Source organism: Silurus aristotelis (genome assembly GCF_946808225.1).
Source record: "Silurus aristotelis genome assembly, chromosome: 6".
Taxonomy (NCBI): domain Eukaryota; kingdom Metazoa; phylum Chordata; class Actinopteri; order Siluriformes; family Siluridae; genus Silurus; species Silurus aristotelis.
In genome coordinates this window covers 18881034-18908884 of record NC_139579.1, presented here as the reverse complement: position 1 = coordinate 18908884, position 27851 = coordinate 18881034, and the positions used below count along the sequence as shown (strand labels likewise).

At 37.7% G+C, this 27851-nt stretch overlaps 3 protein-coding genes across 4 annotated transcripts; 2 read left to right on the top strand and 1 right to left on the bottom strand.

Moving 5' to 3' along the window:
- Positions 1-375: 375 nt before the first annotated feature.
- On the bottom strand, positions 376-14672 carry coq6 (coenzyme Q6 monooxygenase). The gene is made up of 12 exons (XM_083545644.1): positions 14327-14672; positions 9803-9937; positions 7735-7793; positions 5980-6106; positions 4300-4430; positions 4106-4213; positions 3915-3977; positions 3678-3785; positions 2436-2638; positions 2098-2213; positions 1192-1358; positions 376-515 (listed from the first exon to the last, which is right to left on the bottom strand). Exons 1-12 carry the CDS (start codon positions 14520-14522, stop codon positions 486-488), a joined length of 1443 nt encoding a protein of 480 aa, XP_083401770.1. The 5' UTR covers positions 14523-14672; the 3' UTR covers positions 376-485.
- A 197-nt stretch (positions 14673-14869) lies between these two features.
- fam161b (FAM161 centrosomal protein B) lies at positions 14870-21328 on the top strand. 2 transcript variants are annotated; one of them, XM_083545643.1, is made up of 9 exons: positions 14870-15054; positions 15869-16175; positions 16456-16880; positions 17919-18256; positions 18852-18973; positions 19092-19259; positions 19952-20051; positions 20174-20352; positions 20536-21328. In XM_083545643.1, the coding sequence occupies exons 2-9, from the start codon at positions 15889-15891 to the stop codon at positions 20561-20563; spliced, it is 1647 nt and encodes a 548-aa protein (XP_083401769.1). In that variant the 5' UTR covers positions 14870-15054; positions 15869-15888; the 3' UTR covers positions 20564-21328. The 2 variants fall into 2 exon arrangements, with proteins under 2 accessions (XP_083401769.1, XP_083401768.1); XM_083545642.1 differs by having other exon boundaries at positions 14875-15002; positions 15880-16175; positions 20540-21328.
- A 2779-nt stretch (positions 21329-24107) lies between these two features.
- ngb (neuroglobin) lies at positions 24108-27469 on the top strand. The gene is made up of 5 exons (XM_083543459.1): positions 24108-24238; positions 24790-24898; positions 25028-25147; positions 25307-25484; positions 26239-27469. Exons 1-4 carry the CDS (start codon positions 24141-24143, stop codon positions 25457-25459), a joined length of 480 nt encoding a protein of 159 aa, XP_083399585.1. The 5' UTR covers positions 24108-24140; the 3' UTR covers positions 25460-25484; positions 26239-27469.
- The last annotated feature ends 382 nt before the right edge of the window (positions 27470-27851 follow it).

Sequence of the window (27851 nt, the reverse complement as noted above, 5' to 3'; positions counted from 1 at the left end):
TGAGACAAAGTCCACTGTTAAAAGCGCTATACAAATAAAAATTTAATTGAAATTCATTTTTGTAGTCTGACTACTGCTCATGGTTTTTTTTTTTTTTTTTTGCTTTATACTCTTCTTAGGTGTTCTTTAAAGCAAGTCATGCTTAGGATTTCAGATTGGGATTCAAATTTAAAGGCTTCCTGTAACTAAATATAAAGGTCATCAGAGTTTGTGGAAAGAAAGTTCTTCAATACCACTTTTACGTTCAATTGTACTTTTTATAGCTTTGCTGACAAGAGTTTTGAAGTTTAAGCACAGGATGTGTGAGTTTTGTATACATTTTGTATTAAGTCTAATGTACAGTATATAATATTTAACTGTCAATAACTGTGCATATTTTATATATGATTCAAAATAGAATTTATTAATTTATACTTTTACATACACACTGGAGACAAAATTCCTATACCATCATGAACCACAAAGCCTTTGTGTGCAACGGTCATTTACTTGCTGGCATACGCAATAATCTGCTCCTGTGAATATAAAAGACAAAAAATGTATAATGATTATAAAATGAATCATTGCAGTCATACAGCAATAACAATTAAGAAAGTTAAGCTTTTTGTTTCCTATTAAAGGAAGATGAAGGAAAATCAAATCCAGAATAAAAATAAATAAATAAATAAAGGATCTACTACATGCGAGATTGCCTCAAAGACTCCCAGGACAAGGTTTTATAACAAGATATGGTCTTGTTGGTAGATTCTGCTTAGTAAAGAAATGGGCTGTTTCATATGTGCAGTCTGTAATAAAAGGAGTGTGAAAACACAAGCCAATACCGCTTGTGCACAAGCTTGCAACCCCACCCACACTTTCAGTAACAGTAAATTTGATGCTAAACTTAGCTGTAGTAGTAGCTTTGACCATGTAAATTACAGACACAGTTCAGCAAATAAAAGCATGTAATCAGAGGACAAGATGGGGGACAGGGTTGGAGAGAGAGGGAGATCTCGGAGGTAGCAAAACTGAAGTAAAATGGTAGCTGCAGGAAGATGAGAGTCACAATTGACTGATGAAGAAATAAAGGAGAATTTAATAGGCAGAAAACAATCTAAAAACAATTTAACTCTCGAAAGCAACACCTTTCATATAATACTCATTTTGAGACAGTGAGTGGAGAACACAAACAGATGTGCGCTGGGATCTTACTTTCAGAGGTGGCAGTGCGTTAGTGGCCTGGAGGCCAAACGTTCTCAGCAGCACCAGCGGGGCAGCATTCGTGGAGTAAAGTCTCTTCATGAGGTCAATGGCTGTAATCATGGGCAGATTGTGCCTTTGCCGCTCAGTTTCATACTCCAGCAGGTGCTGCATTTCACCTGAAGGTCAAAGAACAAAATATATACTATATTTAAAAAAATAGATAGAGGATATTTAAAAATTAATATTACATTATGTTGATGTGTCTGCTTTTTAATCTTCACCATCAACAAAAGGCATTTCAGCTTCTTAGGAAGCTACTGCAAAAGCTACATTTGTGCTACTTCAAAGGCAGTGAACGCTAAAGAAAAGCACAGATATCAAAACAAACCCAGACATCCATTTGTGACTCTTTTTAAAAAAAATGATTTCCATTTTAGTTCTTGGCAGTAATGGGACATAAAAACATAATATTATATGGTTTGATATATAATAAAACTGAGTTTTTCCTTGTTTGAGAAATGGAAAAGCGCTTAGGAAACCATGCATTGAGAATTGTGCCTAGAGACATGCTGATCTCAAGTCTGAGGTCTAAGATATGAAGTTTAATATCAGGCCTATTTGGTAAGATAGTGGTAGAAGTTCCGACCACAAACCAACTAGTGTCTTCAAAGTTTCCTACAAATTTAAATGTTCTTTTCTTATGCAATGTGTATGCAAGGTCTGGAAAGGCATCTTTGCATTTCGGTGCACACGGTCAGTTAATGAGCACAATTCTGGCTTGCCATGGTACTATTTGTTTATGCTAATTAAATAAATACACTACATATTTCACAACCTATGAATAAGTATATGAAAAAATAAATTAAAGACTCATAAATGGACATCTATCCCAGCTATTTATTTTGGAGTGCATACCAAGGTCTTTGCCATTGAATGCTGCTTGGCTTAGCACCTGTGTCAAACAAGCCACATCCCCAAATCCTAGATTGGCACCTTGGCCTGCCAGAGGGTGTACTCTGTGTGCAGCATCCCTGAAGAAGAGAAATAAATAAACCGTGTTAATCACAGACTCAATAGCTGGATCATACCAACATCTAAATCCAAAACAACAAACACAAATCATAAATTTAATTTGACATTGACATCTCTCTATTTGACTACAATGGGGGAAAACAAAATGAATGAGACAAATAGATGTGGCTTGCAAAATGAAACCACAAACTAGTCTTCACAAAGGTCTTTGATGCACATACCCAATTAGGGCTACTCTGTGGCGGATGTATTCAGAGGCGTGGCCCATTCCAAGAGGGAACATGACCCGGCTCTTAGGGCCAATTGCCGCTACACTGGGTGGAAGCTGGCGGGTGGAGGAGCCACTGGGCATGAGGACAGACAGGGCATGGCGGAACAAAGAGCCGGCAGCCTCCACCAAGTCAGACTGGTTCTCGTTACTCCACTGTAGAAAGTAAAAAAAATAAAATAAAATGCCAAACGAGATAAGAATGAAAAGTGTTTAAACACAATGAAGGAAATAATTGTACATCAAACATGGATCTTTGTGATGCATAGCTCTCACACAAAGAAATATTTCTGAACCTTTTTTGTGTCCCTTTAATGAAATAGCATTGCTTTAGATGACATAGCAAAGCTGAATAATAGGTAATGTGATTGGTTTTAAAATAAACAAAGCTCTATATGTTAAGTGAGGACCGCAACAGATGGGACATGACAAACTGACATTAAGAAGGGTGATTTACTTTACCTCATATAAACTTACACTCTGGAGCTAACAGAGAACCCAGGATGAAAAAGTTAAACTTTTGATAGTCCTAATGTCAAATCATAGCATTTGTACAGAAAATTATAGATTGAAACAAATCCAATCCTGAGACCTGCTATGCCACTATTTGCTTGTTTACCTTTTGAAGCTCAAACGCTGGCTCTTCTTTCTATAAGAAGCTCCCTGTAAGTTTACCCACAAGGCTTAAAAATGTAAAGAAATCAATGAAAAGGGTTGCTTATATTTAGCTATTAATTAAAAGCTTAATATTTTACCCAGGGCGGTAAATTGCTAGAAATGTATACATGGGATGTTTCATGTGTATTGTTTCACATGCATTCTTTTGCTCCATGACTCAGTCTTTTTGTGAGCTAACAGCTGGGCAATGTAATTAAAGGAAGACTTTGTGCAGACCACACAATTTTGTACATTTGGTCTAAAGAAACACAATAATGAACAACACTGGCAAGCTAATGGTTTAATTAGCAAACCAGTCATAAAGGCAGGAATGACTCAAACTCACAGGCCTGTGACCAGTAGGCTCAGCAAAAATAGCCATCTTGGGAACAGGGATATGTTTTGAGGTGTGTATGTGCATGAAGGCTAGGTTGAGATCCCTGACAACAACAACCAATCTATGACTAGCATCTTACAGGAATCTTACATGCTTGCTATAAAAAGGATCCACAGTATTCTCAAACGATAATAGACTCACAAATGCATTGTTAATGGCATCCACAAAACTCTCTTCATCCTTCTGAAGGAGCTCCTCTGCATGATGATGACTAGTAGACCAAACCAGGGAGCTCTCTGTGTTCGACAACTACACACAAAGAAAGAAAGAAATCCATTATAGAATACAAGATTTATTATTCAACAAATGTATAATCCAGCTTCAACTGCCTGACCTCAAATATCAATCCACCTCGTTCCACAGTCAGTAGCAGCTTACCGGCAGCATTGCAATTGGCCCGGTTGGGAGGAACCTCTGCCATGCCACATTGTTTTCAGTAGGCTGCACATACGAGAAAACACAAGATGACAGAGTCAACTCAGGCAAACGGAAATACTTTTAAACAAACCAATGATTACATACGAAGGGCCGCGCACACAATGGCGTTTACATTCTTGCTCTCCACATACCTCGGATAAATGTAAAACGGCCACTACAGCTGACTGGTCGTAATTCCACTTGACAGTGGGAATCCCTGCCTTTCTTCGTACCATGGAGTTGGGTCCATCAGCACCAATCTGTGAGAATATGCAGCAAAGGACATTATGGTCAAAATAGTTCTCTTATAAAGCTAACACTGAGAGGATTACAACTTTCTTCTCACCAGCAGCTTGGTTTGCAAGGTGCGCCCATTGGCTAATGACACCTGGACCCAAGGGATGGATTCAGCCACCTGTAAAGGCCTGGGCCAAGTGTACTGCATCACCTTGGTTCTGTACTGCACTTCAACTTGATCTAGGTGAGAAAAGAAAATGGAAAATCTCTCAATGTGTCAAGCACATCAAAGAGAATATACTGTGAAAACACACCTGAATAAACTACATACTAGAGGACATAAGACAGTTGGCATCACACAAAATACAAAACAAAACCTCAAAAGCATCTTTTCAAGTAGGAGAAAATACTAATGCTGAAAAACAGGAAAGAAAGCGGGAAAGAAAAAAGAAAGAAAAGCTAAGTACCATTTGTATTTAGAGACTATCCTGTCCACTAAACTAAATGCTAGTGACAAATATTAGCTGTTTATGCTGAATACAGAGAAAAGTCACCCAAAGCCAGTGAAGGCCAACACAGGCAAGTTTAAACTATAAAAAGCATTTAGAACACTCAAAAAGCAAATGAACAAATTAGCTTGAACATGAACAGACAGAACATGTGTATATTCATATACACACACAAATATATTTTTTTTAAACGCATAGTGAAGATTTCTTTTGCAGAGGCTGAGAACAGCTTGACTAATTGCAGCAATTTGTTGCAACTGAATACAGTCAGCACTCCGAGCTTGCGAGATGCTCCAGTGTGAAATGTGGTTTTTCGAATGGGTCAGTAGACTACTGCACGTCTCGTGGAAACTCTATTTCTCATGGAAACTGCAACTCTAATCATGTGCTACATGATTGAAATAGCAGAGAAAACATGAACCCATCAAAGAGCCTAGCGCTTAAAAAAAAAAAAAAAATCTAAAATGGAAAAAGTACAAATAAACAAAAGCAGGGGGAAGGAAGGAACAGTTTGTGGCGACACCATGTGCCAGAACAGCCGTAGAACCAACTGGGTGCACTCCAGGCTCTGGTTCACAGGCCCCGTTAAACACCATGAGAAGCTACCGAGAGCAGAGAAAAACCGCAATAAACAGAAAGCACCACCATGCTCTTCTGAAAGCTAAAAGCTACAGCCACACACCAAAAAGTTGTAGAAAAACAATATTTATAACATCAATTTGTAAATTGATGTTGACAGGACAGCAATTAAGTGTTTAAATGTTGAGTTATGTGTATAGCAGTGGCCGTGCATTTGGTACCTGGGCCTTCAGTGGGAACGTACCCGACTTAATCCACCTCTTAATACCACCACTATCACGTCGCAATTATAGAAACCATCAATACAATACAAAAATGCAATATAACAGCACGTGCCATTACAGACAGAGAGGCATTTTGCATATGTAGGGTGAATACCCTTTTACTAAAACCATTTTACTAAATTTTACAGAGAAGGCTTTGCTGGCCCTGACCGCCTGCCACTGGTGTATAGTCAAATCATTACATCTGCTAATGTGGTCGACACTTATCCAAAGCATGCCTCTCCAACGTACACATAATACAGAACAGCAGTGTTAAAGGTCTTGCTTCAGGACCCAAAAAAGGCAGATTAGCAGTGCCATGAACTCTTGACTATGGACTAAGGCAGTAAACACCATAGGAAACAGGAAAAATGCTGCGTGTTTGCTTTGTACCAACACTTTCCTGGGTTGCCAAAGATTTTGAAATATAACCGTTACCAGAGAGTGTCTGAAGCTGCTTGGTAAGTGCGGCCACAATGACATCGTTCTCTACAACGTATGCCATCTCGTCCTGCAGATTCTCTTTATCGAAGGTGATCAGAGCATCAGAACAAGCATCCCAAACCTGAAAGCAAAAGGCCAAAAAAATCTGTTACACAAAACAAAAAAAAGTCACTCAAGTTCCATTTGTGGAATTGCAAAAAGCATGAACGACACTGAACTAGGACAAATCAAAGCTGCATTACAGACTAACGTCCAGCCAAAAACACCAATCAAACTGGAATCTAAGTTGGGCAAAAACCATCATCACACTCCGAGGTACTTGGTTAAGATGGGGAGCAGGCTGAGGCAAAGACATAGCAAACAGTTCTTAATGTGGGTGTACAAATGCATTTATAGTTAGGCAAATAGTCAATAAGAAATATGTGAACATCACACTCAAGCTGGCTTTTCTGTTTGGATTGCTTTTCAGGTTGTAAAATATTATTTTTGCTTTTACACACAAACATGATTTAGCTGTTGAAACAGTTGCTCTTTTAAGACCTCTACCAACTGGTTACCAAGGTGACTGGGAACAGAATGCAAAGGATTTTATCTTTTAAGTCATAAAGCACTTGGGATATGCCCATACTAAAACCACTAACAGTGTTGGGTTTGCACTTTTTCAAACACGTTTGGGTGGAAGATTTAAAACGTGGCCAAACCCAGAATTACAAGGATTTTACACATAGGAAAAACACTGCTGTAGATAATACTCATACTGCTGAATGTAGCTATGTACTTTCAGTCATTGCAATCAGTCACATTGAGCTATTCTTGCTCTCGAGATACTAGAAAAGGTACAGGCCACTTTGGTTATCTGATAACTCTGAAGGGGAACCTCCAAACCTTTAAAATATACTTTCTGGTAACTGGCATTTCCCAAACCCATTTTGGTCTTTTCCCTCTAACCGCCTTTTTCCCTTGTTTGAACATAAACACATATACAAGACAGAAAAGAGAGAGGTTACAGAGTACAGAAAAGGTACAGCGAGTGAGGGATACCATATAGTGGCCTCTTATGACATCCCTTAACTTGCCCAGAAGCCACAGGATTTCTTTTTCGCTTGAAGAAAGGCCACATCTTACGAGGTGGACCCGCATTTCTAGAAGAGTGTAGAAACCAAGGGTGCTTTTGCTGGTGACCTCTGGGCTCTCCGCAGCCTTTTTTCCCCTCTCGAACCTGTTTTCCCAATAAAGTCTCCTAATTAGTAGACAGGGAACTTGGCCACTAGTTTAATCTGCCATGATTTATAGTGACAGCACATTAAATGAGGTATAAGACCTGCTGCATTAAGCAATGCAAAGTTTATGAACTAACTTGGACTTTTCTGACTTGATTCCCGCACTTCCTGCGCCAAAATGTCATGCAAAACGCAGAAATGTGAAATAATTGTGCTTATTTCAGGGTCTCTCATTTGTTTAAATTACACCTCCTGAAAATGTGGGTGTCTTGCCATTTTAATTATAACTCATTGTTATAAGTACAGTAAAAGCATATTTATGTTGTCACACAACACTGGCTCACTACTTTGTCAAGTTTGGCTCATTTCAAAGTTGGAACAAAAAAACACAACTCCACCCAAAATAAGAAAAGGGTTTCTCACCACTGTGTGAACTGCATACAGAACCCAGAATGTGCTATAGATTGATTTCTTTTTCACACACACGCTTACCCATTTTCCCAATGATTCACTAAGATTGTTTACAAACCTGCATTTTTTGATAGGGTTTGCATCTCAGCTTGACAATTTGATCCCAAGCTCCAAGACCTGTCAAATGAAAAGACATAAGCTGAGTCAGTGCGTGAGTAACAATTTATGTGGATTAGTAAAACAATCAGGCGTCGCCAAATGCTGACTCGATCACACCTACACATGTGATTTAAGCTGTGAAATGACTTTTCCAAGCATTGCAGTTAAGCCAAAGCTTTAAAATGAGACGACAAATCCGAGTAGGGGCGCGCGAGAAAGACTAAAAAAACAATTTGCCTGTTGTTTCAAGGTTTGAATATAAGAAGGAACAAAAATACTGTCTGACACACTGATTAATTACTGAGAATTATTACATGTTTGAACAAAGTAAATCTGTATTTACTGTCATTTTCTAAATCGGTAGTACTTCCGAGTACAATTTAAAAGCCCTGCTGTATTCCTGGTTTAAAAGATCCCTCTTACTTAAGGCGGACAAATAATCATTGTCCACATTATACCACATTCTCTTAAATTGCTCAAACGAGCCACTTTAATTATGGTAATGGGACAAAATGAGTAGGACCGATGGACATGCTACCAAATTTCTGAACAATTCGTGTGTAAGTCTCTTATCCTTTGACCTACTTCCTGTTGAATCTTCTATCCGCAAGCACTGCTGCAAATAGGCTTAATGACAGCGTCCTCTCTATGAGCTTTTCTATGATTGGAGCAGATGTATTTTCTTCCTGCTGGGAGCCCTTTCAAGGTATAATGCCCCTCAATTAACCAGAGCACTGCCTCTAAATGAACCCTTACATGGCTCATCATGGACTAAGAAAGACACACGGCCAGTTATGGTGTGTTGCAGGATGATTTTAGGTTTGCCGCAGTTGCAGAAAAAAAAAAAACCCATTATAAAAACCACCAACAACCACCCATACATATATAATGCCATGACATGTAAAGGCACCGTACATGCCTATAGTTAGCTTTCCAGCGGTTTGCCAACCGGCTGAAAGCAACACAATGCATCAACAAAACAGCTGTGCCACATTCTGAATCACCTAAGGAAAAACCGAGTTCATTTGCTGTTTACAAAAAGATTTAACAAGGATTACATCATTCAGACCTGACACACATCAATAGACTTGTCTAAATTTGTGCTTTCCATCACAGTATGGCAAACTCACCAATTTAGTCAGGATGTTTAACATAAAATGACTTCTAATACTTGTTGTATACTTTTGAGTTATTTTGTACTGTAATTGTACACATCATGCCTTGCCTGCCTGAATGACATAGACTCAGGAAAGCGAGCCATGATGTATACAATTACAGTGGTTTAAAAAAAAAAAAAAGTGAGTGACCCAGACATGTACTTTACTGGACAAATTGCATCATACAAATTCACAGTGTTCCAAGAACTACGTGCAACTATTTTTCAACCGTTTGATATGTATTTGAAGTACTTCACCAAAATGTAAACATTTCTGTTATGCTATTATAAACAGTTAAATCTATTACAAGCATATAATAAGAGCTCAGCGATATTTGTCCAGGTCAGCAGTGAATGCTTTTATTAATAATAGAGCTCTTTAATACAACTCAATCTCCAGCCAATGTTTGTGTATGGCTATGAGCTTAATTTGATGCACATGGTAGTACTGGGTGTGGCTTAAACACTGAACTCAGTGATTACAATAGTGTCTACATACGTTTGACAAAGTGAACACCTTAAGCAACGGAAAGTTTAACTCTTTGAAGTTATAGAAAGTTACAACAGATTCTTCAACAGATTTGAGCCTGGAGTTTAATCTGCTGCCTCTCTTGCTCTCCCTCTTTCGCCCATACAACCCCCCATCCCCCCCACAACCATGTCAGAGTCTGTTCTTATTGATTTGGATGGTGTAAAAATTGAATAAGAGAATTAGACATGCCTAAAACTGCACAGAGAAACTAAAGTGAAGATGACATCTGCTAGACTTCTAAATATGTCAAGAACAACAGCTTGGAAAGAGAAAAGAATGCACAGATTTAAAAAAAAAAAAAAAAAAAAAAAAAAAAAAACACAGAATGTGTAGTTATACCACTGAGGAGTGATGCTGAGCCCGGACTGATAGAGCTGACCCGTGTGCTGTAAACCTCTGGCACCTTGTCCATCTCTTTCTTGGGGCCAGCTTCCAGTAAAAGAATCTTTCTGCCTTGTAAATTCGGATCGGAGCCTGAGGAAACAAAAATACAGAGATCAACTCAAAAAATAAATATTTTTAAGATTATATTATTAGTTAAGCTGATTGCTTTGAAGACTGCTTTTTCAGAAGTCTCAGAAGGCGTTTAACCCCAGAAGGCATTTATCATCATTATAAACATTTCACAATTGTAACCCTGCTCCATGTACAGTACAGTACCACGCAGTGTTAGAGTTTTACAGCAGCACACTATTTATACAATCATGACTTTACATCGGAAATACACAAATAAAAAAAAAAAAGTTAACCCAGGGTTTAGGAATGCACAGTGTAATGACTGATTAGGAATGCCCTAGAATAATTGATAACCCCAGTATGAATATAAGCAAGGTAAAACATAAAAAAAAAAAAACCTTCAGGATTCCACTGCCTATATTAAACTAATTTAATGCGAAACAGCCATCTGTGTTTATGAATAAGTGAGCGATTGCTGAAGGGATAACAGAGACATGACTATCCTAAACTTATTTCTGGCTCAGCTCATAAAAGCCAAGTTATTAAACAGCTTAATGAAGAAAACTCAGTGCAGATTGCTGTGTTTTTTTTTATTTTTTCTAACTTTTTAGAAAAAATCAAATGGGAAGAAATCATTGTACTTTGCACTTCAATGTTGTATCGTCTTATAATTAATTAGATTTTTTTAAAGGAAAATATACAATTGAACCATGAGCTAAAACAACAGAAATCGATTTTTGCTAAGAAAGTGCATCATGTATCGATACATCACCTGGATATGATTTTTGTCCAGTTGTACACACAATGCACGTTTTTTCATATTGTAAACTTATATATCCCACATTCTCTACACATAATATATTTTCATAAATACATACACATTTGAGATTGTGTTGTGTTGAAGGCTCTAATTTTGCTTCTTTTGTATTTATTTATATTTGTAATAAAAATGGTCAAACAGTAATGAGTGCTGCGGTAATCGTGCCTGAATGAAATTTTTTGCCGTTTAAACAAACTTGCGTTAAAGCGTTATTTTTGGAATTCACCAGAGCTGCACAGGTTGTTGCTGGGATCCTCTTCCACTCCTAAATAATGACATCACGGAGCGGTTGGATGTTAGACACAAGGCGCATCTCCATCTTTCACTTGATGCCCCACAGGTACTCGATAGGGTTCAGATCTGGAGACATACCTGGCCACTCAATCACCTTCAGCTTCCTCAGCAAGGCAGTTGTCATCTTGGTGGTGTGTTTGCGGTCGTTATTGTGTTGGAAAGCTGCGTTCGGCGCAGTTTCTGAAGGGAGGGCATCATGTTCTGCTTCAAATTGTCACAGTATATGTTGGACTCCATGTTTCCCAAATAAACCGCAGCTCCCCAGTACCAGCAGCACTCATGCAGCCTCAGACCATGATACTACCACCACCATGCTTGATTGTAGGCAAGACACAATTTTCTTGATACTCATTATGAGGATGTTGCCACACATGCTGGATACCACCTGAGCCAAAAAGTTTATGTCTCATCAGACCTCAGGACATGGTTCCAGTAATGCATGCTCCTGGACAGGTTGTCTTCAGCAAACTGTTTGTGGGCTTTCTTGTGAGCCAGCTTCAGAAGAGATTTTCTTCTGTAATGACAGCCATGCAAACCAACTTGTTGCAGTGTGCGGCGTCAGATCTGAGCACTGACAAGAGGACCTTCTGCTTCTGCAACCGCTAAATCAATGCTGGCTGCACTCATGCATCTGGTTTTTTAAGCCAGCTTCTGCACCTGACTCACAGAACAAGGACTCAACTTCTTTGTTGGACCCTTGCGAGGTCTGTTCTGAGTAAAACTCATCTTGGAAAACCTCTGTCTGACCCTGCACTGTAACTCAGTTTTAGGTGTTACTGATCTCATAGCCTACGCCAACTTTGTGGAGAGCAATAATTGTAATTCTCAAATCCTTAAAGAGTTCTTTGCACTGAGGTGCCATGTTGAACATCTAGTGGTCAGTATGAGAGAATTGTTCTCAAAGAACCAAACTTTAACTGCTCTAATACGAGACACAAATTTGTATGGTCTTGTCAAGCAGAAAAAACATGAACATGATGAATAGGACATGTGGCTTTGCATGGTTACATGACATACAGCTGATATCAGGGTGTCACATTTATTGTCAGCTATTTTGAAAATAATGGCTGCATGTTAAATTATCTTCAGAGGACAGTAAATCTATACTGCTACAAGCTGCACATTAACTACTCTAAAATATATCCAAGTTTCATTTCAATAGTATTGTTCCTTGAGAAAATATACTAAAATGGTTGCTAGGAGGAAATAGGAGGGGTGTACAAACTTTTGTGTATGTATATATATATATATATATATATATATATATATATATATATATATATATATATATATATATATATATATATATATATATATATATATATATATATACACACACGTTTTTTTTTTTTTGTCTGCGTGTGTGTGATAGATAAATATATATCTATCTATATTCTCTCTCTCTCTCTTAGAGACAGAGAGAGAGAGATAGATATAGATATTATCTATCTATCTATCTATCTATCTATCTATCTATCTATCTATCTATCTATCTATCACACACACACACACACACACACACACACACACACACACACACACACACACACACACACACACACACACACACACACACACACACACACACACACACACACACACACACACACACACACTGGGCATAAAGTCTCCATACCCCCGTCCTCTACATCTGCCTCTTTTAAACCGACTAACTGCACGTCTTCGCTTACCACATCCTTAAACTCTTCCTTTTTGGCCTCCTCTTTTACTCCTTCCTGGTGGCTCCATCCTCAGCATTCTCCTACTGATATACCCCATGTCCCTCCTCTGCACATGTCCAAACCATCTCAATCTCGCCTCCCTCACCTTGTCTCCAAAACATCCTACATGCGCTGTCCCTCTAATAAACTAATTTCTAATCCTGTCCATCCTCGTCACTCCCAACGAAAATCTCAATATCTTCAGCTCTGCTACCTCCAGCTCCACCTCCTGTCTTTTACTCAATGCCACTGTCTCTAAACCATACAACATCACAGGTCTCGCTCTCAGTCCTATAAACTTTCCCTTTCACTCTTGCAGATATCCTTCTATCACAAATCACTCCTGCGATCACTCTTCTCCGCCCACTCCACCCTGCCTGCACTCTTTTTTTTACTTCTCTAACACACTCTCCATTACTTTGCACTGTTGACCCCAGGTACCTGAACTCCTCCACCTTCTCCACCTCTTCTACCTGCAACCGCACCACTCCACTGCCCTCCATCTCATTCACACACATGTACTCTTACTCTGTCTTACTCCTACTGACTTTCATTCCCCTCCTCTCCAGCACATACCTCCACCCCTCCAGGCTCTTCTCAACCTGCTCCCTACGCTCAAAACAAATCACATCATCCTCAAACATCACAGTCCACAGAGACTCCTGTCTGACCTCGTCCTTCAACCTGTCCATTACCACTGCAAACAGGAAAGGGCTCAGAGCCGATCCTTGATGCAGTCCAACCTCCACCTTAAACCAGCCTGTCGTTCCTACTGCACACTTCACTGCTGTCACACCGTCCTCATACATGTCCTGCACCACCCTCACATACATCTCAGACACACCTGACTTCCTCATACAATACCAGTTCACAAATTTTTAATAATAAACTGAAATAAATGACAAGCAATTTTACTTTTTATAATGACTGCAAACTTTCAAGCGATTTTAGTGCCACTGAAACTGAAGGACACATAACGAAAGAGTCTGACGTTTAAATCACCATTAACACTGCTGGCTTTTGAGAACACATGTACAGTAAATGTCTCTAATAAATGACATATGACATGCTTTTGGTGTATTTTGGTGTAATTTTCTATATAAAAAAGTATTTAAATGTATCGTGTATTGTACATCTCCCCACATTGCAGTGTTTTGATTGCATCTCAGTTGTTTCTGGTTATATAAAAAAAAAAAAAAAAAGAAGTTTATCCAGAAGGGTGGAGGAAAGGACTGGCCTTTTAATCAGATCTGTATGTTGATTGCCTTTTGGCCACGTTTGCAACCCGGGACCCCAGTGTGTGTGTGTGTGTGTGTGTGTGTGTGTGTGTGTTTTCACTGAAACCGCAATTGCAGCTTTAAAATGTGAGGCCACTCATTCAGTGCCTAACCTTAAAAACTTCCATCCAACTAAATGAGCACTTCGTGAAGAGAAAAGCTGGGGTCAGATTAAAGTGAAGGGCGGAAATGAACGTTATGACTGGCCTTCCTGGGCCACACTGTACTTAAGCCAATCGCAGGCTACTTTACACAGAGAGAAGGAGCGTAAACTGGCCGTTTGAAGAAAACTCACCTAGCGAGCAAGCCATAGCAGTCCCCACCATTCCTCCGCCCGATATGACGATGTCGTACACGTCGTTTCCCTCCTCTCCATGTTCAGAGGACGGAGGTGCTGTGCTGAACGCCCTCAGTCTCCTCAAACTTCTCACACTGAAGCCCTGGCGTCCCGCTCCGCATGCAGCCTGCTTCACTTTCACTAAAGCAAACATGTCGAGGCGCAAATCAACCTTTTTTTTAAACGCAATCCTTTAAAATTCGCACAAATCAATTCTCCTTCAAGCTGTCCCTCTTACTGACAACAACTTTCCTCTCATCCAGGCATGATTATACACCCGCTCGCGTAACAGTCCAGCACTTCCTGTTTAACCAGCCAATCACGAGCCAGGGAATTTAAATCACAATGTAAACTGACATAATATTATTATTATTGAATGGTTAATACGTGATCATTCAAATTATTGGTAATATTAGCTGGCTGTTGTATCTGTAAGAAACCTACTCAGTATATAATAGAATATTTGTTATGTTTAGCGCCACCGTGCGCTCCGGAGGAACATCGCAGCGCAGCTTCGGGACTGGACGAGAGAAAGCGAAGCTCGTTGCTTGTGATCACCGCGTTTGAGACACAGCCAGTGGATATATTTTCGAAGAAATGAGACGTGAAATATACCCCCAAAAAATGTGAGAGTGTGCTACTGAAACTGCGTCGTGCCGACCACTGCTTTCAATCACAAGTCGCGGGTGAGAAGATTGAAATGAATGACTGACTATTGAATCTATATAACTTGCCGATTTCCTGCCTTAAATTCCTATTAATTATTCTAAAAAATTATTGCCATATGTAAAGGATACGTAAATGCATGCTGTATGGATGTGGGCTTTGCTCGTTTATACAAGAGTTCCGTAAATGTAGTGGCGCGTTATGAACCGGCGTCGCTATTGCCATGGTAACGGCAGCCACATTGCTGCACCCAGTGGGATTCTTTGTGATCGTCCTCCTAAGAAATCACCCAAACAATTTAATTATATTTAGATTTATGGCATTTGGCAGATGCCCTTATCCAGAGCAACTTGCATTTATCTCACTTATACAACTGAGCAGCTATGGGGTTATGTGTCTTGCTCAGGGGTCCAGGAGGGCAGCTTGGTGTGGCTGGGATTTGAACTCATGACCTTCATATCCAAAGTCCAATGCCTTAATCACGAAACTACCACCTTTTCATTATGAACTGTATTATGCACTGAACACTATTAAAAACATCTGTTGATACACCGTACACAATCTTTTACATCTGTTTAAATCCTTTGGGTGTTCGGCTATTTTCAGCACTGACATGGTGGTGAGCGTAATAAACTTATCAGGTGCAGCAGTGGTAAAGCCACAAAAAAAAAAAAAAAAAAATTGTAATTAAAAGTGCAAAGTGTTTTATTCCTGCATTTTAGCTACACTATGTCATATGCACCTGCTGCTGCTGCTTTCCAGGCCCCTTTGTTTTTTCTTAAAAAAAAAAAGCTGTCACGTCTCTCTTTCTCTCCTCCTCCTCTTCCCCATTAGAGGATTCGAAGTATGAAGAGATGGTTGATAAAGAAGTCAGGATGAGTGCATCAGAGGGCCTGCAGTCCTTCCTAGAGGACAGGGAGAAGTCTAATATCCTTTTGGAGTTGCACTTAGAGGCCCTAAAAGCTTCACACCAACAGCAACTTCAGCAGATCAAGCTGCAGCACAAGGCTGGTCTAGAGAGCCGTACAGTGCAGAACTCACTGCTCTTCACAAACTCTAATGCTCCAAAGACAACGAATAACCTGCAGCAAAATCTGCATAAAGATGGAGGCAACATCAAAAGCAGAGAAAGCATTTATCTGTAAGTTCAAGCTCTTCTGATTATAAATCAGATATGAATATTGGATAATATGTTTGGTTATCACATCAACACATCAACTCTCACATTCTGTTTACTAGTTAGCCTGCTATTAGAAAACAAATCCATCTCTTGACTTCATAAACTTTTTAAAAGTCCAATACAATACTTTTTTTTTAAAAATAGACAAAACGTTTTTGTACATGTTTTAAATATGTCACACAAATAATCTATGTAATATACTGTAACTTGTGCACATGTTTAAAATGACAATGTTTTTAAGACCACAGAAATCCTCCTCCACACCTGACCTGAGCTCAAAGATGAGCCAGCACAGGCCACTTGACTCTTTTGGGACCTGGAGAACTACTGTGATTCGTTCACAAGATCACAAAGAAGAACTGGACTGGGCTGAGTGTCAGAACAAGTTTCGAGTATCACCTGTGCCGGAGCACATCTCCAAGCTCCTTTATGATGATATGGTACAGACACAGGAACGTGTGAGAAATGAGGGACGGCAGCAGAGGAAAGAGTTTCTTTTGTCTATTCAGAAACCCTTTAGGTTTCACCAAAGACAGGAGAAGAGAAGGGAAAAGCTGAAGCCAGAGAACAGTGCTGATAAAGTGAGTGAAAACATAAAGGATGATGGAAGGAGGAGATGCAAACCTAAGGCTGTAACAGACCCAGCAATCTCCGAACAGATGAAAGGTGCTTTTTAGACAACTCTTTTGCTGATCTATATAAACCAGAGGTGGCAAAAGTACACACATCCTTCACTCAAGTAGAAGTACAGATACTTATGTTTTAAAAGACTCTGACTACACTTTTTCACTCAAGTTAAAGTAAAGCAGTTTGGGTTCTGACATTCACTTAAGTAAAAGGTAGTCGTTACTACTATCTGTTTTAGTGTCACACTAGTAACTGGACCTCATGTCTTATTGATATATTAATATAAAATAATTTTATTTTGTTATCTAATGAATGTATCCTAGCTAAACAACCACCAAACAAGCAGAGAAAAGATGATGGTGATGATCAGGTGCTTAAAAATGTCTACATCCTAAACTAAAAAATGACAAAAAATGTTTACATCCCTGACTCCCTCTGTCTCATCCATGCTAGCCTCATACTTCATGTTGCCTTCTGCTTTGCTTGTTTTTAGCTTTGTAAACTAACCTACATCTGTGGTGTTTGAGAGCCAGGAAATAAAAAAGCCCCGCAATGACAAGAAATAGGTTGATGGGCTGAAAACAAAATGAATAAGAAAAATATTGATCATGTCACCAAATAGATTAAAACTAAGGTAACAAACCTGGTTTAAAAATGTAGAAAGTAGAAACTACAGATATTGGTGTACAAAAGTTATTGAGTGAAAATAAAAATGTAATTATGTATATATATATATATATATATATATATATATATATATATATATATATATATATATATATATATATATAAAGAAAGAGTGAAGTAAAGTACTGATACCAGACAAATCTACATAACTACAGTAATTAAGTATATTTACTTCATTACTTCTCTTCTCTGATATAAACACATAGTTGTATTGAGACATCAATTTGGATATGCTTAGCTCATGATTTATTGTAATTTCTCAAAACTACCACTAAAATGACTAAAATGATTTTTATTGATTTGTCTCTAAATGATTACTTATGATGTCAAATTATGACTTATGACTAAATTATGTCCATTTATTGTAAATTTTCCATTTATTGCCACTAGAAAAGGAGCAACAGAGGAAAATCCGTATCCAGGTCAGGGCTCAGGAGACTCTTAGGGCATCCTCTGCCCCCATCCAAAGCCTGAGTATCAGAGCTGATCATCAGGCTTGTAGTTCCCAGAGATCCAAGACTAAAAATCTGGGATTCTTACAGCAGAGTCCATCCTTCCGACCAAAGACAAACAGTAAGGTCCCAGATTTTAAAAAATTGCACCAGGCCTTCCAAAAAGCGGTGATGGAGAGAACAGAAAGACAAGAGGTCACCCTCTGCCAGCCGTTCCAGCTACGAACATCAGCTCTACAACCACGTCACAGTATAAGCAGCACAGACCAATCACAAGTTGGTTTAACCCTTTTCTTATTAAGTGTTCAGTTCTTAATTAGATGTTCTAATGCTTATGTTTAAACAGATACACTTTTTGCTGGTTAATTTTTAATATATATAAATTGACATCTGGAATGGTAACACACACAGACTGATTTAGGATATGTGACAAAACTAACTAATGATATTATTGAAAATAATGTATTATAGTGTATTATGTCACATTTATGACTGTAAAAAAGCTGGGAATATGATTTTTATGTTTGATACTAAAATGCAACTCATGTCTATGTGTTAGCTAGCTAATGCTATTAGCTAAAATCATGGTAAATTGCTGTTTGTTATTGTACATTCAGATAGGCTAGACAACATTCAAGCAAATATTTAAGGAAATTACAATGCAAATCAAGACCCTAATGAGAAAACCTACACAGCATACAGTACAGGTGATAAATGTTATCTAGTCTACAGGCAGCTAGCTAATTTGCTAGAAATGTTATTAGGCTAGTTGTTTCTTGCAAAAAAAAAAAAAAAAAATAAAACCATACATTAAAACTCTATCTTAGAGATGCTTTTAAATACTGAGAAGTTTGCTTTTTTTTGTCATTAGAAATACACTGACATGAATGTTTTAAAGAGGAGCAAATCCTTTAGTGGCCTGACATCATTATCTAGAGATACTCTTCCAACTTATATAACCGATGCCGCCAGGAAAAGGTCTATGGCTATAAGGTCAGCAGAATATTGCTTTTCTTATAGACCATTTCTAATCTGTAATTGTATTTGTTGCTTATAACGTTCTTGTGGGTTGAACTATTACTGCTTTGTCTCTCTTTTCCACACAATGCAGAAAGTCTGTGGAGCTGAGAGAGAGTAAGGAGCAAGAAAGTGAAGATTGGATGAAAAAACACAGAATGAACTCTCAAACCATAAGCAGAGGACTTGTAGCACGAGCCAAAGCTATGGACCCCCACAAAAGCCTGAAAGAGGTCTACCAGGAAAAACTCAAGCAGCACAGGAAAGCATGCTCTCCATGTACTTCTTTTAATGGAGTGGTTGTATATAAGAAAACAGGTTTGGGATGTGTTAGTAAGTGTCAAAGACTTTTCGTCTCAACATATTAGTTCCCATTAAATCTCATTAGTTGTCATCTTTAATTAAAACAGGACCAGGCTGATAACAGCACGGTTCTCTGTCATTAATCAGATTGTCAAAGCACAGTTAGTTCACAGACTGTGTGCGCTTTGCAACAAGGTTTGAGCTAATTATAAATTTGTCGGTGCACTCAGGATAAGATAGTGTGCCATTGTAGTGAACTGTGGAATAAGAAGTCTGGCAACAGCTCAAGGAGTGAGCAATTGGGACAAAAATATACAGAGAAAATGACAAATCGAACCCCCTGAAGTGAAACGACAGCTTCCATCAATAATTCATGCATGACCCCTCCAACCCAAACAGCTTATAGCTTTCATAGGTGAAACACTTATTAAAAATGAAAATGATATGTTGAACAATAATAGCAGCAATTTCAGAAAATTATTACAATTAAAAGTCTACCTCTGATTTAAACCAAATTCAGTGTAGTGTAAATGTAGCGTCATGTGGAATTCCCTGTTGGTGAGATCCCCTGCAGATCCAGGATAAATTAACTACAGTTTTTGATGTATATAATAAATAAGTAACATTATGTATTTTGTCTTCTAATTGCAGACAGGCTGATCAAGAAAGGATGAAAGATTATAAAAAAGAACTGAGGGAGATGAAAGCTCGGGTCTCAGCACGTCCTTACCTCTTTGAACAGGTGTCACAGGTATTTTAAAAGTCATAACTAAATAATGCATATTTTAGTCAGTCTACATGTAGCCAACCAAAACATCCTGCTGTCCTAATATTTTATTTCCACTGTTATTTTTTAAAAACTCTTTCTTGTAGAGAAATGCTAAGAGCCATGCTGAGCGCAGATACAGAAATACTTTAGAGCACGAGGGCCTGGATGAAAATTTTGTAAGGTCGACGGGAGAGAATGATGAAAGCCAGACATCAGAGAATACAGACACTGATGGCAACTGTAATGTTGGTGATCAAAGCTTTGATACTAACACTCAGCACAGGTAAACAGTCTAAATATTACACATTATGCAGATAATAGGGAGACTAATATTTTGATTATGTACATACCAGTAGATTTCAGTTCCTCACTTATGGCTTATAATGAAATTAAAGTTGTAGCACACTATCTATGGGGTAAATATTTATGCACACAAGTTCAAAAAACTGCTTCTGCTACATAAAAGGAAGCAGGGACGACTTCTTCCGAAGTGAGGATGGAATAGAAGACAAGAGTATGAAACCCAAAGAGAAAGGAGTCAGCTGACATTGGGTGAGCAGTTGGTATTTGGTTAACACAGAGTGTCATGTCAGATACAAAAACTCTGGATCTTTCCTAGAATTGGTTCAGCATTTGGGCCTTGGTAAAAATGTGGTAAGCCATGTAGATCTAAGAGATATAATTTTTCTTTTGCTTGGCTTGTGCCTAAATGTTTACATGTCATGTTTGTACGCAATTTGTACGAGATGATTATGATTCTACTTCCACAAGAAGGGTTCTGGCCGTGCAACCTGCTTATTAAGATAAAAATGTCAAAGCCAGTTTGGGATTTGTTGATCTATATATGTTGGCGACTGCAGAGAGACACTTGCTAGCAAAAAAATCTTTACAAAAAGAGGAATATTAAAGCATTTGCATGTGTTTGTCATCTGCTTATCGGGAATTATATTTGATACAATATGTCAAATAAATAATACTTGAGGCTATATTGATGCTATGTGTTCTAGATTGGTTTTGAATGATCCAAATATTCATGTTCTAGAACCTGTTGTGATAGGTCTGGAATGTTTGTATAGTTGAATATTAGCAAACTGTAAACAAGGGAAAGTTTACCCCAGGATGCAATTTATATTTTTCCTTCTGACAGCTGCAAAGTGAATGTGATGAAATATACCATGCATTAATGTACTGTAACTCTTACCCTTAACTTTCAAAAAATTAAAAGCTTTTTTCTCTGATCTCAATTTAAAAAAATGCTAAAAAAATTTTTTTAAATTGCAGACATATACATTTCGGGGATGAGGCTTGACTATTTTGAGAACCACAGCACCACTAAAGTCAGTGTTGGTTATTTATCTATCATAGAAAAAGAAACCCTCATGTCACTTTGCTGCCCCAGCTGCCTGCCACATCAAGAGCTTATACTCTGTTCAGATTTTCAGATTTACAGTTAACACTCCATCCAACCTATTTCAAAATGCGTTGGTGATATATATATATATATATATATATATATATATATATATATATATATATATATATATATATATATATATATATATATATATAATAATAATAAATTAAAAAGCATAAAAGTTACAGTTCATTTGACTGCATTTCATGTATCTTTTATACTTGTTTAAATGTAAAGTTTCCATCTAGTATCCTAAGTGCTTCTTTATTTAGTTTCATCTTGCAAATCTTTTTTTTTTTTCCTAAGGGTATTAGAATAGAGGGATTCTATTTTAAATAGGGCAGAGTAGAGAAAGAAAACATGTAAATATATCTGAGGTACCTAAAAGGAACTGTTTTTATCATGCATTAGTTTCTCTGAAAGTTCAAATATTACAAAATTCAAGTGGAAAAGTGTTAAAACTAAAGGGTTGGAGAACCAACCTGTATATACCATCCAATTACAAAATTCAAATGGAAATTGTTAAAGCTAGAGGTTTGCAGCATCCAACAATATATACCATGCATATTTTGAAACTAGATTATACTGCATGAAATGATAAGTATTCTGTATACTATATTCTATGGTACAGGTTTTATGACTTTTACTCTCTTAGACTGAAAACTTCAATCTATAACCCATATATAAATCCTAAAGCTAGTGCTTAAAGGGGAGTTCGAGAAAAATTATAGGGTGCATATTTATCCATAGTTGATAGCTATCCAAAGAACCCCTGAACAACAATTTTTTCCAAGTTTGGTTAAATAGTTATATAGTCAATTTTCTAAAATGACGACTATATAATGCGCTTACATTTAACATTATCAAAGAAAATTTCTAAGTAACATTAGAGATCTTATAATATGCTCACGTTGCATATTATACTAATTGACTGCAACATGCACTTTTGGGCCGAGCATCACACCATAAGCAACAGATTAAATGTGTATCTGCTCATGCACTCAATCAAAGTGCTGTTTAGCTCAAGATCTGAGAGACATTTTTGGCCTGAGCATTTAGCATCACATGATGGAAAGTTCAAGGGCTCCTGCAAGGTCGTCATGGCAACTGTGCTCTCTCCTGCTACTCTGTCATTTCCAAGCACACTCAGTTTCCCGACAGATTGTCCCTCGCGATGACAGCACTTCACTCAACCCAGTGCATGCAGTCAATTTGTCATTTGAACTCACTGAAGAGAAATTCCACATACTAGACAGGCAATCCTGTAACATAATTTGCTGAAAAAAACATGCAATGAACAATTAAAGCCATTTCTGAATGTTACTTATTTTTTTTTACAAGACAAATTTTAAATCAGAGTGTATCAGACCTCAAGTAAAGGCAGTTCAGTGATGTATTCGATGTTTTCCGCATATACATCACTCCTGTTCATTAGGTGTATGTGCTGCTTCCTCTCAAAATATCTACAGGTTTCTTGAACCCTGTCATTATGTCTTAATGGGGGCAAAAATAAAGCAGAAATATTTTAACAATTTATTATCAGACTGTATATTGAAACTATATTCTGGATACAGGCTATTCAAATTTTTCATTGTTTTTTTTTTTGGTTGGTTTTTTTTTGACAAAATGCAGTTTCATAAACTGACAAGTGAAAGATCCTCCTTGATTTATTATCGCAACTTGAATATAAACAAAAAATAATAAAATGATACATATCCTTTTGAAAGGTTTTATGACTGATGTTTTATAATGGGTATTTTCAAGAATTGTACACCCAATATATGAATATATGGAAAAACAGCAAAATATTCCCTTCAGGTAATGGTCATGGTCTCACCTGCAGGAGGAGCTGTGCTTCATAACATCTTTATCTTACTAATGCTAGGAGCATTATAAGCCACAGATTTTCTCTGTCTGTCTGTTGTCTAAATGAGTCCTCTGTATAGGATGACAAGAACATGTAGGTGTCTGTAGTGTGCCTGTGCAAAAGCTAGAAAAATGAAAGAGTTTGATAGAGGATGGATAATGGCAGATATGAACACATTAACCTTGTCATCTCACTTTGACTGCACATCAAACTAGGCTGTGTGAGGGCGCAAGCTTCAGCAAGGGGAGAGGGTACACAGAGTGCGTGAGTGAGTGAGAGAGTGAGTAAGTGAGTGAGTGAGTGAGTAAAGGAGAGGGAGAGAGAGAGAGAGAGAGAGAGAGAGAGAGAGAGAGAGAGAGAGAGAGAGAGAGAGAGAGAGAGTGAGTAAACGCAAGGCTTTACATGCACATATTCACACAGAACACCCTGAATTCCCAAAGCCCGAGAGGGAGCCACAGAGAAAGCAAGGTCAGCAAAAAAAAATCTAAGGTATGTCACCTGAGTGCACACCATACACTGCTTGGATGCTGGGGCAATTTAGTTCCAATTTTATTAGAGACCTTTTTTTTTTAGATTAGATTTGATTTTTTTGCAGCTTCTTAAGAGTCTTTTTCTCATCTGAGACTTTTCCCTTGATTTCCAGGTTGACCACAAGTAAAGATCTTTCTTGATTTGGGATTAAGGAAATGGAAACTGTGGATCAGGAAGTCCTGGTTTGATTTAAAGGACACAAATTTGATGCAATATTTTTGTGCAAGTTAAGACAGCAACATCTTCACTTAGTGAAAACATGGAGAAACTCTCAGGCAAAGACAAGGAGCTGATCCGGGACAGCTGGGAGAGCCTTGGCAAGAACAAGGTCCCGCACGGCATCGTCATGTTTACCAGGTAGTGTATCCAATTATTAACATTCACATTATTGCATGCTCAGAGACAGATGCTTAATATGGGGTATCTGGGATCTAAGGTTTTCTATTGTTTTTCTATTTCATTCAGGATTGGAAATCGTTTTAAATGCTATTTTAAGATACAATTGTGAATTTCTTATTTATGTAGCATCACTGTTGCTGATGAAAAGCAGAGTGTACACTATTAATTGTGAGTTTGCATAGCATTTAAATAGCAAATCATTAATTCACTACTGACTCGATATGACAGTTTAATTAAACAAGACACAAAGACATTTAATCAGAAGTAGTTAAAAGGGAAATAGCTTTGAAACACCTCTTCCTCACCAAAGTAAACAATCACATCAAACATCCACTCTCATCTTGCGGATGCCTGGTGCTTCTGCCGCACTTCAGCCAGAGGCTTGACTTGTTGCTTGGCGACAGGCAAAAGCAAGATCTCTATATTAATGTAAATCGATTGCAAGAGAGCTGCAGAGTACCACTAGTGTCAACAATACTGGCTAATATAAAGTGATGTGTGTCTTATAGGTTGTTTGAACTGGACCCAACTCTTCTGAGCCTCTTTAACTATAAAACCAAGTGTGGAGTAGTGCCTGAGTGTCTGTCTAACCCTGAGTTCCTGGAGCATGTCACCAAGGTGAGACCAATGGTTTCTTCTCCCTCTACTATTGATTGAATAAGATTAAAACTCACAATATATATTTGATTCCAAACAGCTGATTAGTTGATTATGGGTAGCATGAAAGCACTGACCATTTGTGTCTAGGTGATGTTGGTGATTGAAGCAGCTGTCAATCATCTTGATGACCTGGATTCTTTGGAGGACTTTTTATTGAACCTGGGCAAGAAGCATCAAACTGTTGGTGTGAAAACCCAGTCCTTTGCTGTAAGTATTGTAGTGGCTATAAATCCTCTGGATGAGGCTATATGAGTCAACCTGGTCTACAAATGTTCCTGCTCTTTAAAATAAATAATTTAAACAGCTGTAGCAGTAGTAATAATAAAAAAAAAAATTCAGACAGAACTTCATGTCTCTGTTGGTCAGGTGGTTGGAGAGGCCCTGCTTTACATGCTGCAGTGCAGTCTTGGAACAGGCTACACAGCTGCACTGCGCCAGGCTTGGCTCAACATGTACACTATTGTGGTGGCCGCCATGACCAGAGGCTGGGCGAAGAACGGAGAACACAAATCCAACTAAGCAATGGTACAACATAAAGAAAAATGTATCCTAAAGTTGGTCTAGAAACAACCTTGTAGTCAGTGAGTTGTGGCGAGACATGTGCTCACAGGCCAGCGTATCTCTGACGTATGGCGTCTGATATATTTCTAGTCAAAGGGGTTAGAAATGATGAGTACTATCAGTGCAATAATTTGCAGGGTTTATTGTTTGAAATACAGACAACAAAAAGATTAAGGCTGGGACGTTAACAACTGGAACTTGCCTTGTATATAATGGCTTGATGTGTCTCCTATCTTTTATGGTTGTTGTGCTGTTTTTAATGTTTCTTACTAAGTGTCATGAAACAGAGTTTTGACTATGCACCATCAGCCTGTTCAACTCGGAGCAACAATGGCTCGACTGTTTTGTCTCATGAAACTAAAATCACATCCCGGTTTAGGAAGCCCTTGGATTGTCACAATAATAATGATTATAACTTCAATCTGATAAGTGTGAAATGTGTATAATATTCTCTGTTACAATAGTGCAAGAGCAAGTTAGCAATCAGCATAGGTTTTCCTAGGTAATCCTCAATATAACTATCATGACATACTGTATGAAAAATCAATGCTACCAATAATCACAAATAATACTTTTTAGACTGTTAGTTCCTGTGCCCACATCATTACCCTACATTTCATTATTCATTCTATAGACTAACAAGACACAAAAACAGACTGTTACCTAACAATTAGAGACTGTTATGCCATTAACATTACTCCATTTACACTGATCATGCTTAACTCATCACCTCACAGATTACGTGGATAACACGGATTTAACCAGTACAATACAAATTAAGTTTGTAAAATGGTTTTTGATGTATTGTTAGCTAACACTGCTTTCAAAAGCTACTTATTGTGGATCGACTGTTTTAAATGGCTTAAATTTTATATAAGTCATGAACAACAATGTTGACAGGATAAAAAAATCCTTTAAATGTGAGCCCTAAGATGTTAAAAGCGATGATTTCCTGTTTGCTGCTATACACATTATAAAATACTTTCAATAGTACTACATAAACATGGTTCTCTTTGTATAAAAAAAAATTGCTATATTTAATAATAATGCCAAGCATCTTAACACATGCCAAGTTACAATGACATTGTGTAAACCATTCCGTGTTTTTCTGCACAACTTCATATTCAAGGTACTCTCATATAGTGGAGTTCTTTTTCTTGGTGTTATAAAAGCTACTGTATCCACAGCCTATTTTTGTATTTTGGTGTTTATGTAGGTAGGTATTGGTAAACTGTTACTACTTAGTGGTGCTGTATAAAATTCTTGTGTAAAATATTTTTAATCCCTCATTTCTGGACTGCAAAACAATGTAAAGTAGGTTTAGAGATATCATTGAAATAATCTGAGTTCATAGAACCTAAATTGTTATTAATATAAATGTCCCTTCATGCAAAGCTTTAAAAACTGTTATAAGCAACAAAAACTTCAATTATAAAATTAAAATAAATCAAAATGATAACTTCTTGAATCTCTGCCAGCCTTCAACCACGACCTCTGGCTTGTTATACAGTTATTCATCTTATTCAGAAACAGTTGTAATAATTAAAGAACTACAGTTAAATAGCATGATATATAATGGTATGTAAGCTGGATGGTTCTTCAGAGTTTATGGAGGGAAATTGTAAATATTTTCATAGCACTTACAAACTTGTTATTGTCTTTATCTATTTATCAGTGAATTGTTATGTGAATGTATTACTATATTTGACTCAGTAATGCTCTACAATCTCTTGATATTCGTTAACTGAAGTGAATGTCTACCTCACTTATGTAGCTGCTGAGAACAGCGATGATATGACCTGACTCCTCAACCAAAAAATGCTCATGCTTCACAAGCACTGTACATCTTGTGTTTCTTCAAACATGCTGTAACACACATAATAGCGGGCTCTATCAATTTTTTTCTGTCAGGATTTGTTTTGAGCTCATGTGTTCAAATGACATGAATAAAGAAAACTCAATGTGTAATTTCAAGTCCAAGCATCTCATTCCAATGAAACGGCAATTGCCTGCTGATGTTGCTATAGAATTATATAATGTAGTCTTCCTTGGACAAGAAAGAAATGTCCGAATAGACATTATAGCACTTGTTTGCCATTACAGTTTGTATCAGTTTTAACTGTTCGAGGATATAAGTGATGATGTGCTTGGATTGCTTTTGCTCACTCTCAAGTAAACCAAAGCTGTTTAACAGTGATAGTAATAAATATATATAATGGGTTGAAGTCATATAATCAACTCTGTTTGCTATCTGTCGATCTGCTGAGGTGTTCTTATATATACTGTAGTTGCACTGAATACTCTAAAGGTCATATGCAGAAACAGGCCCAGGTGCCTACACAATCCTACA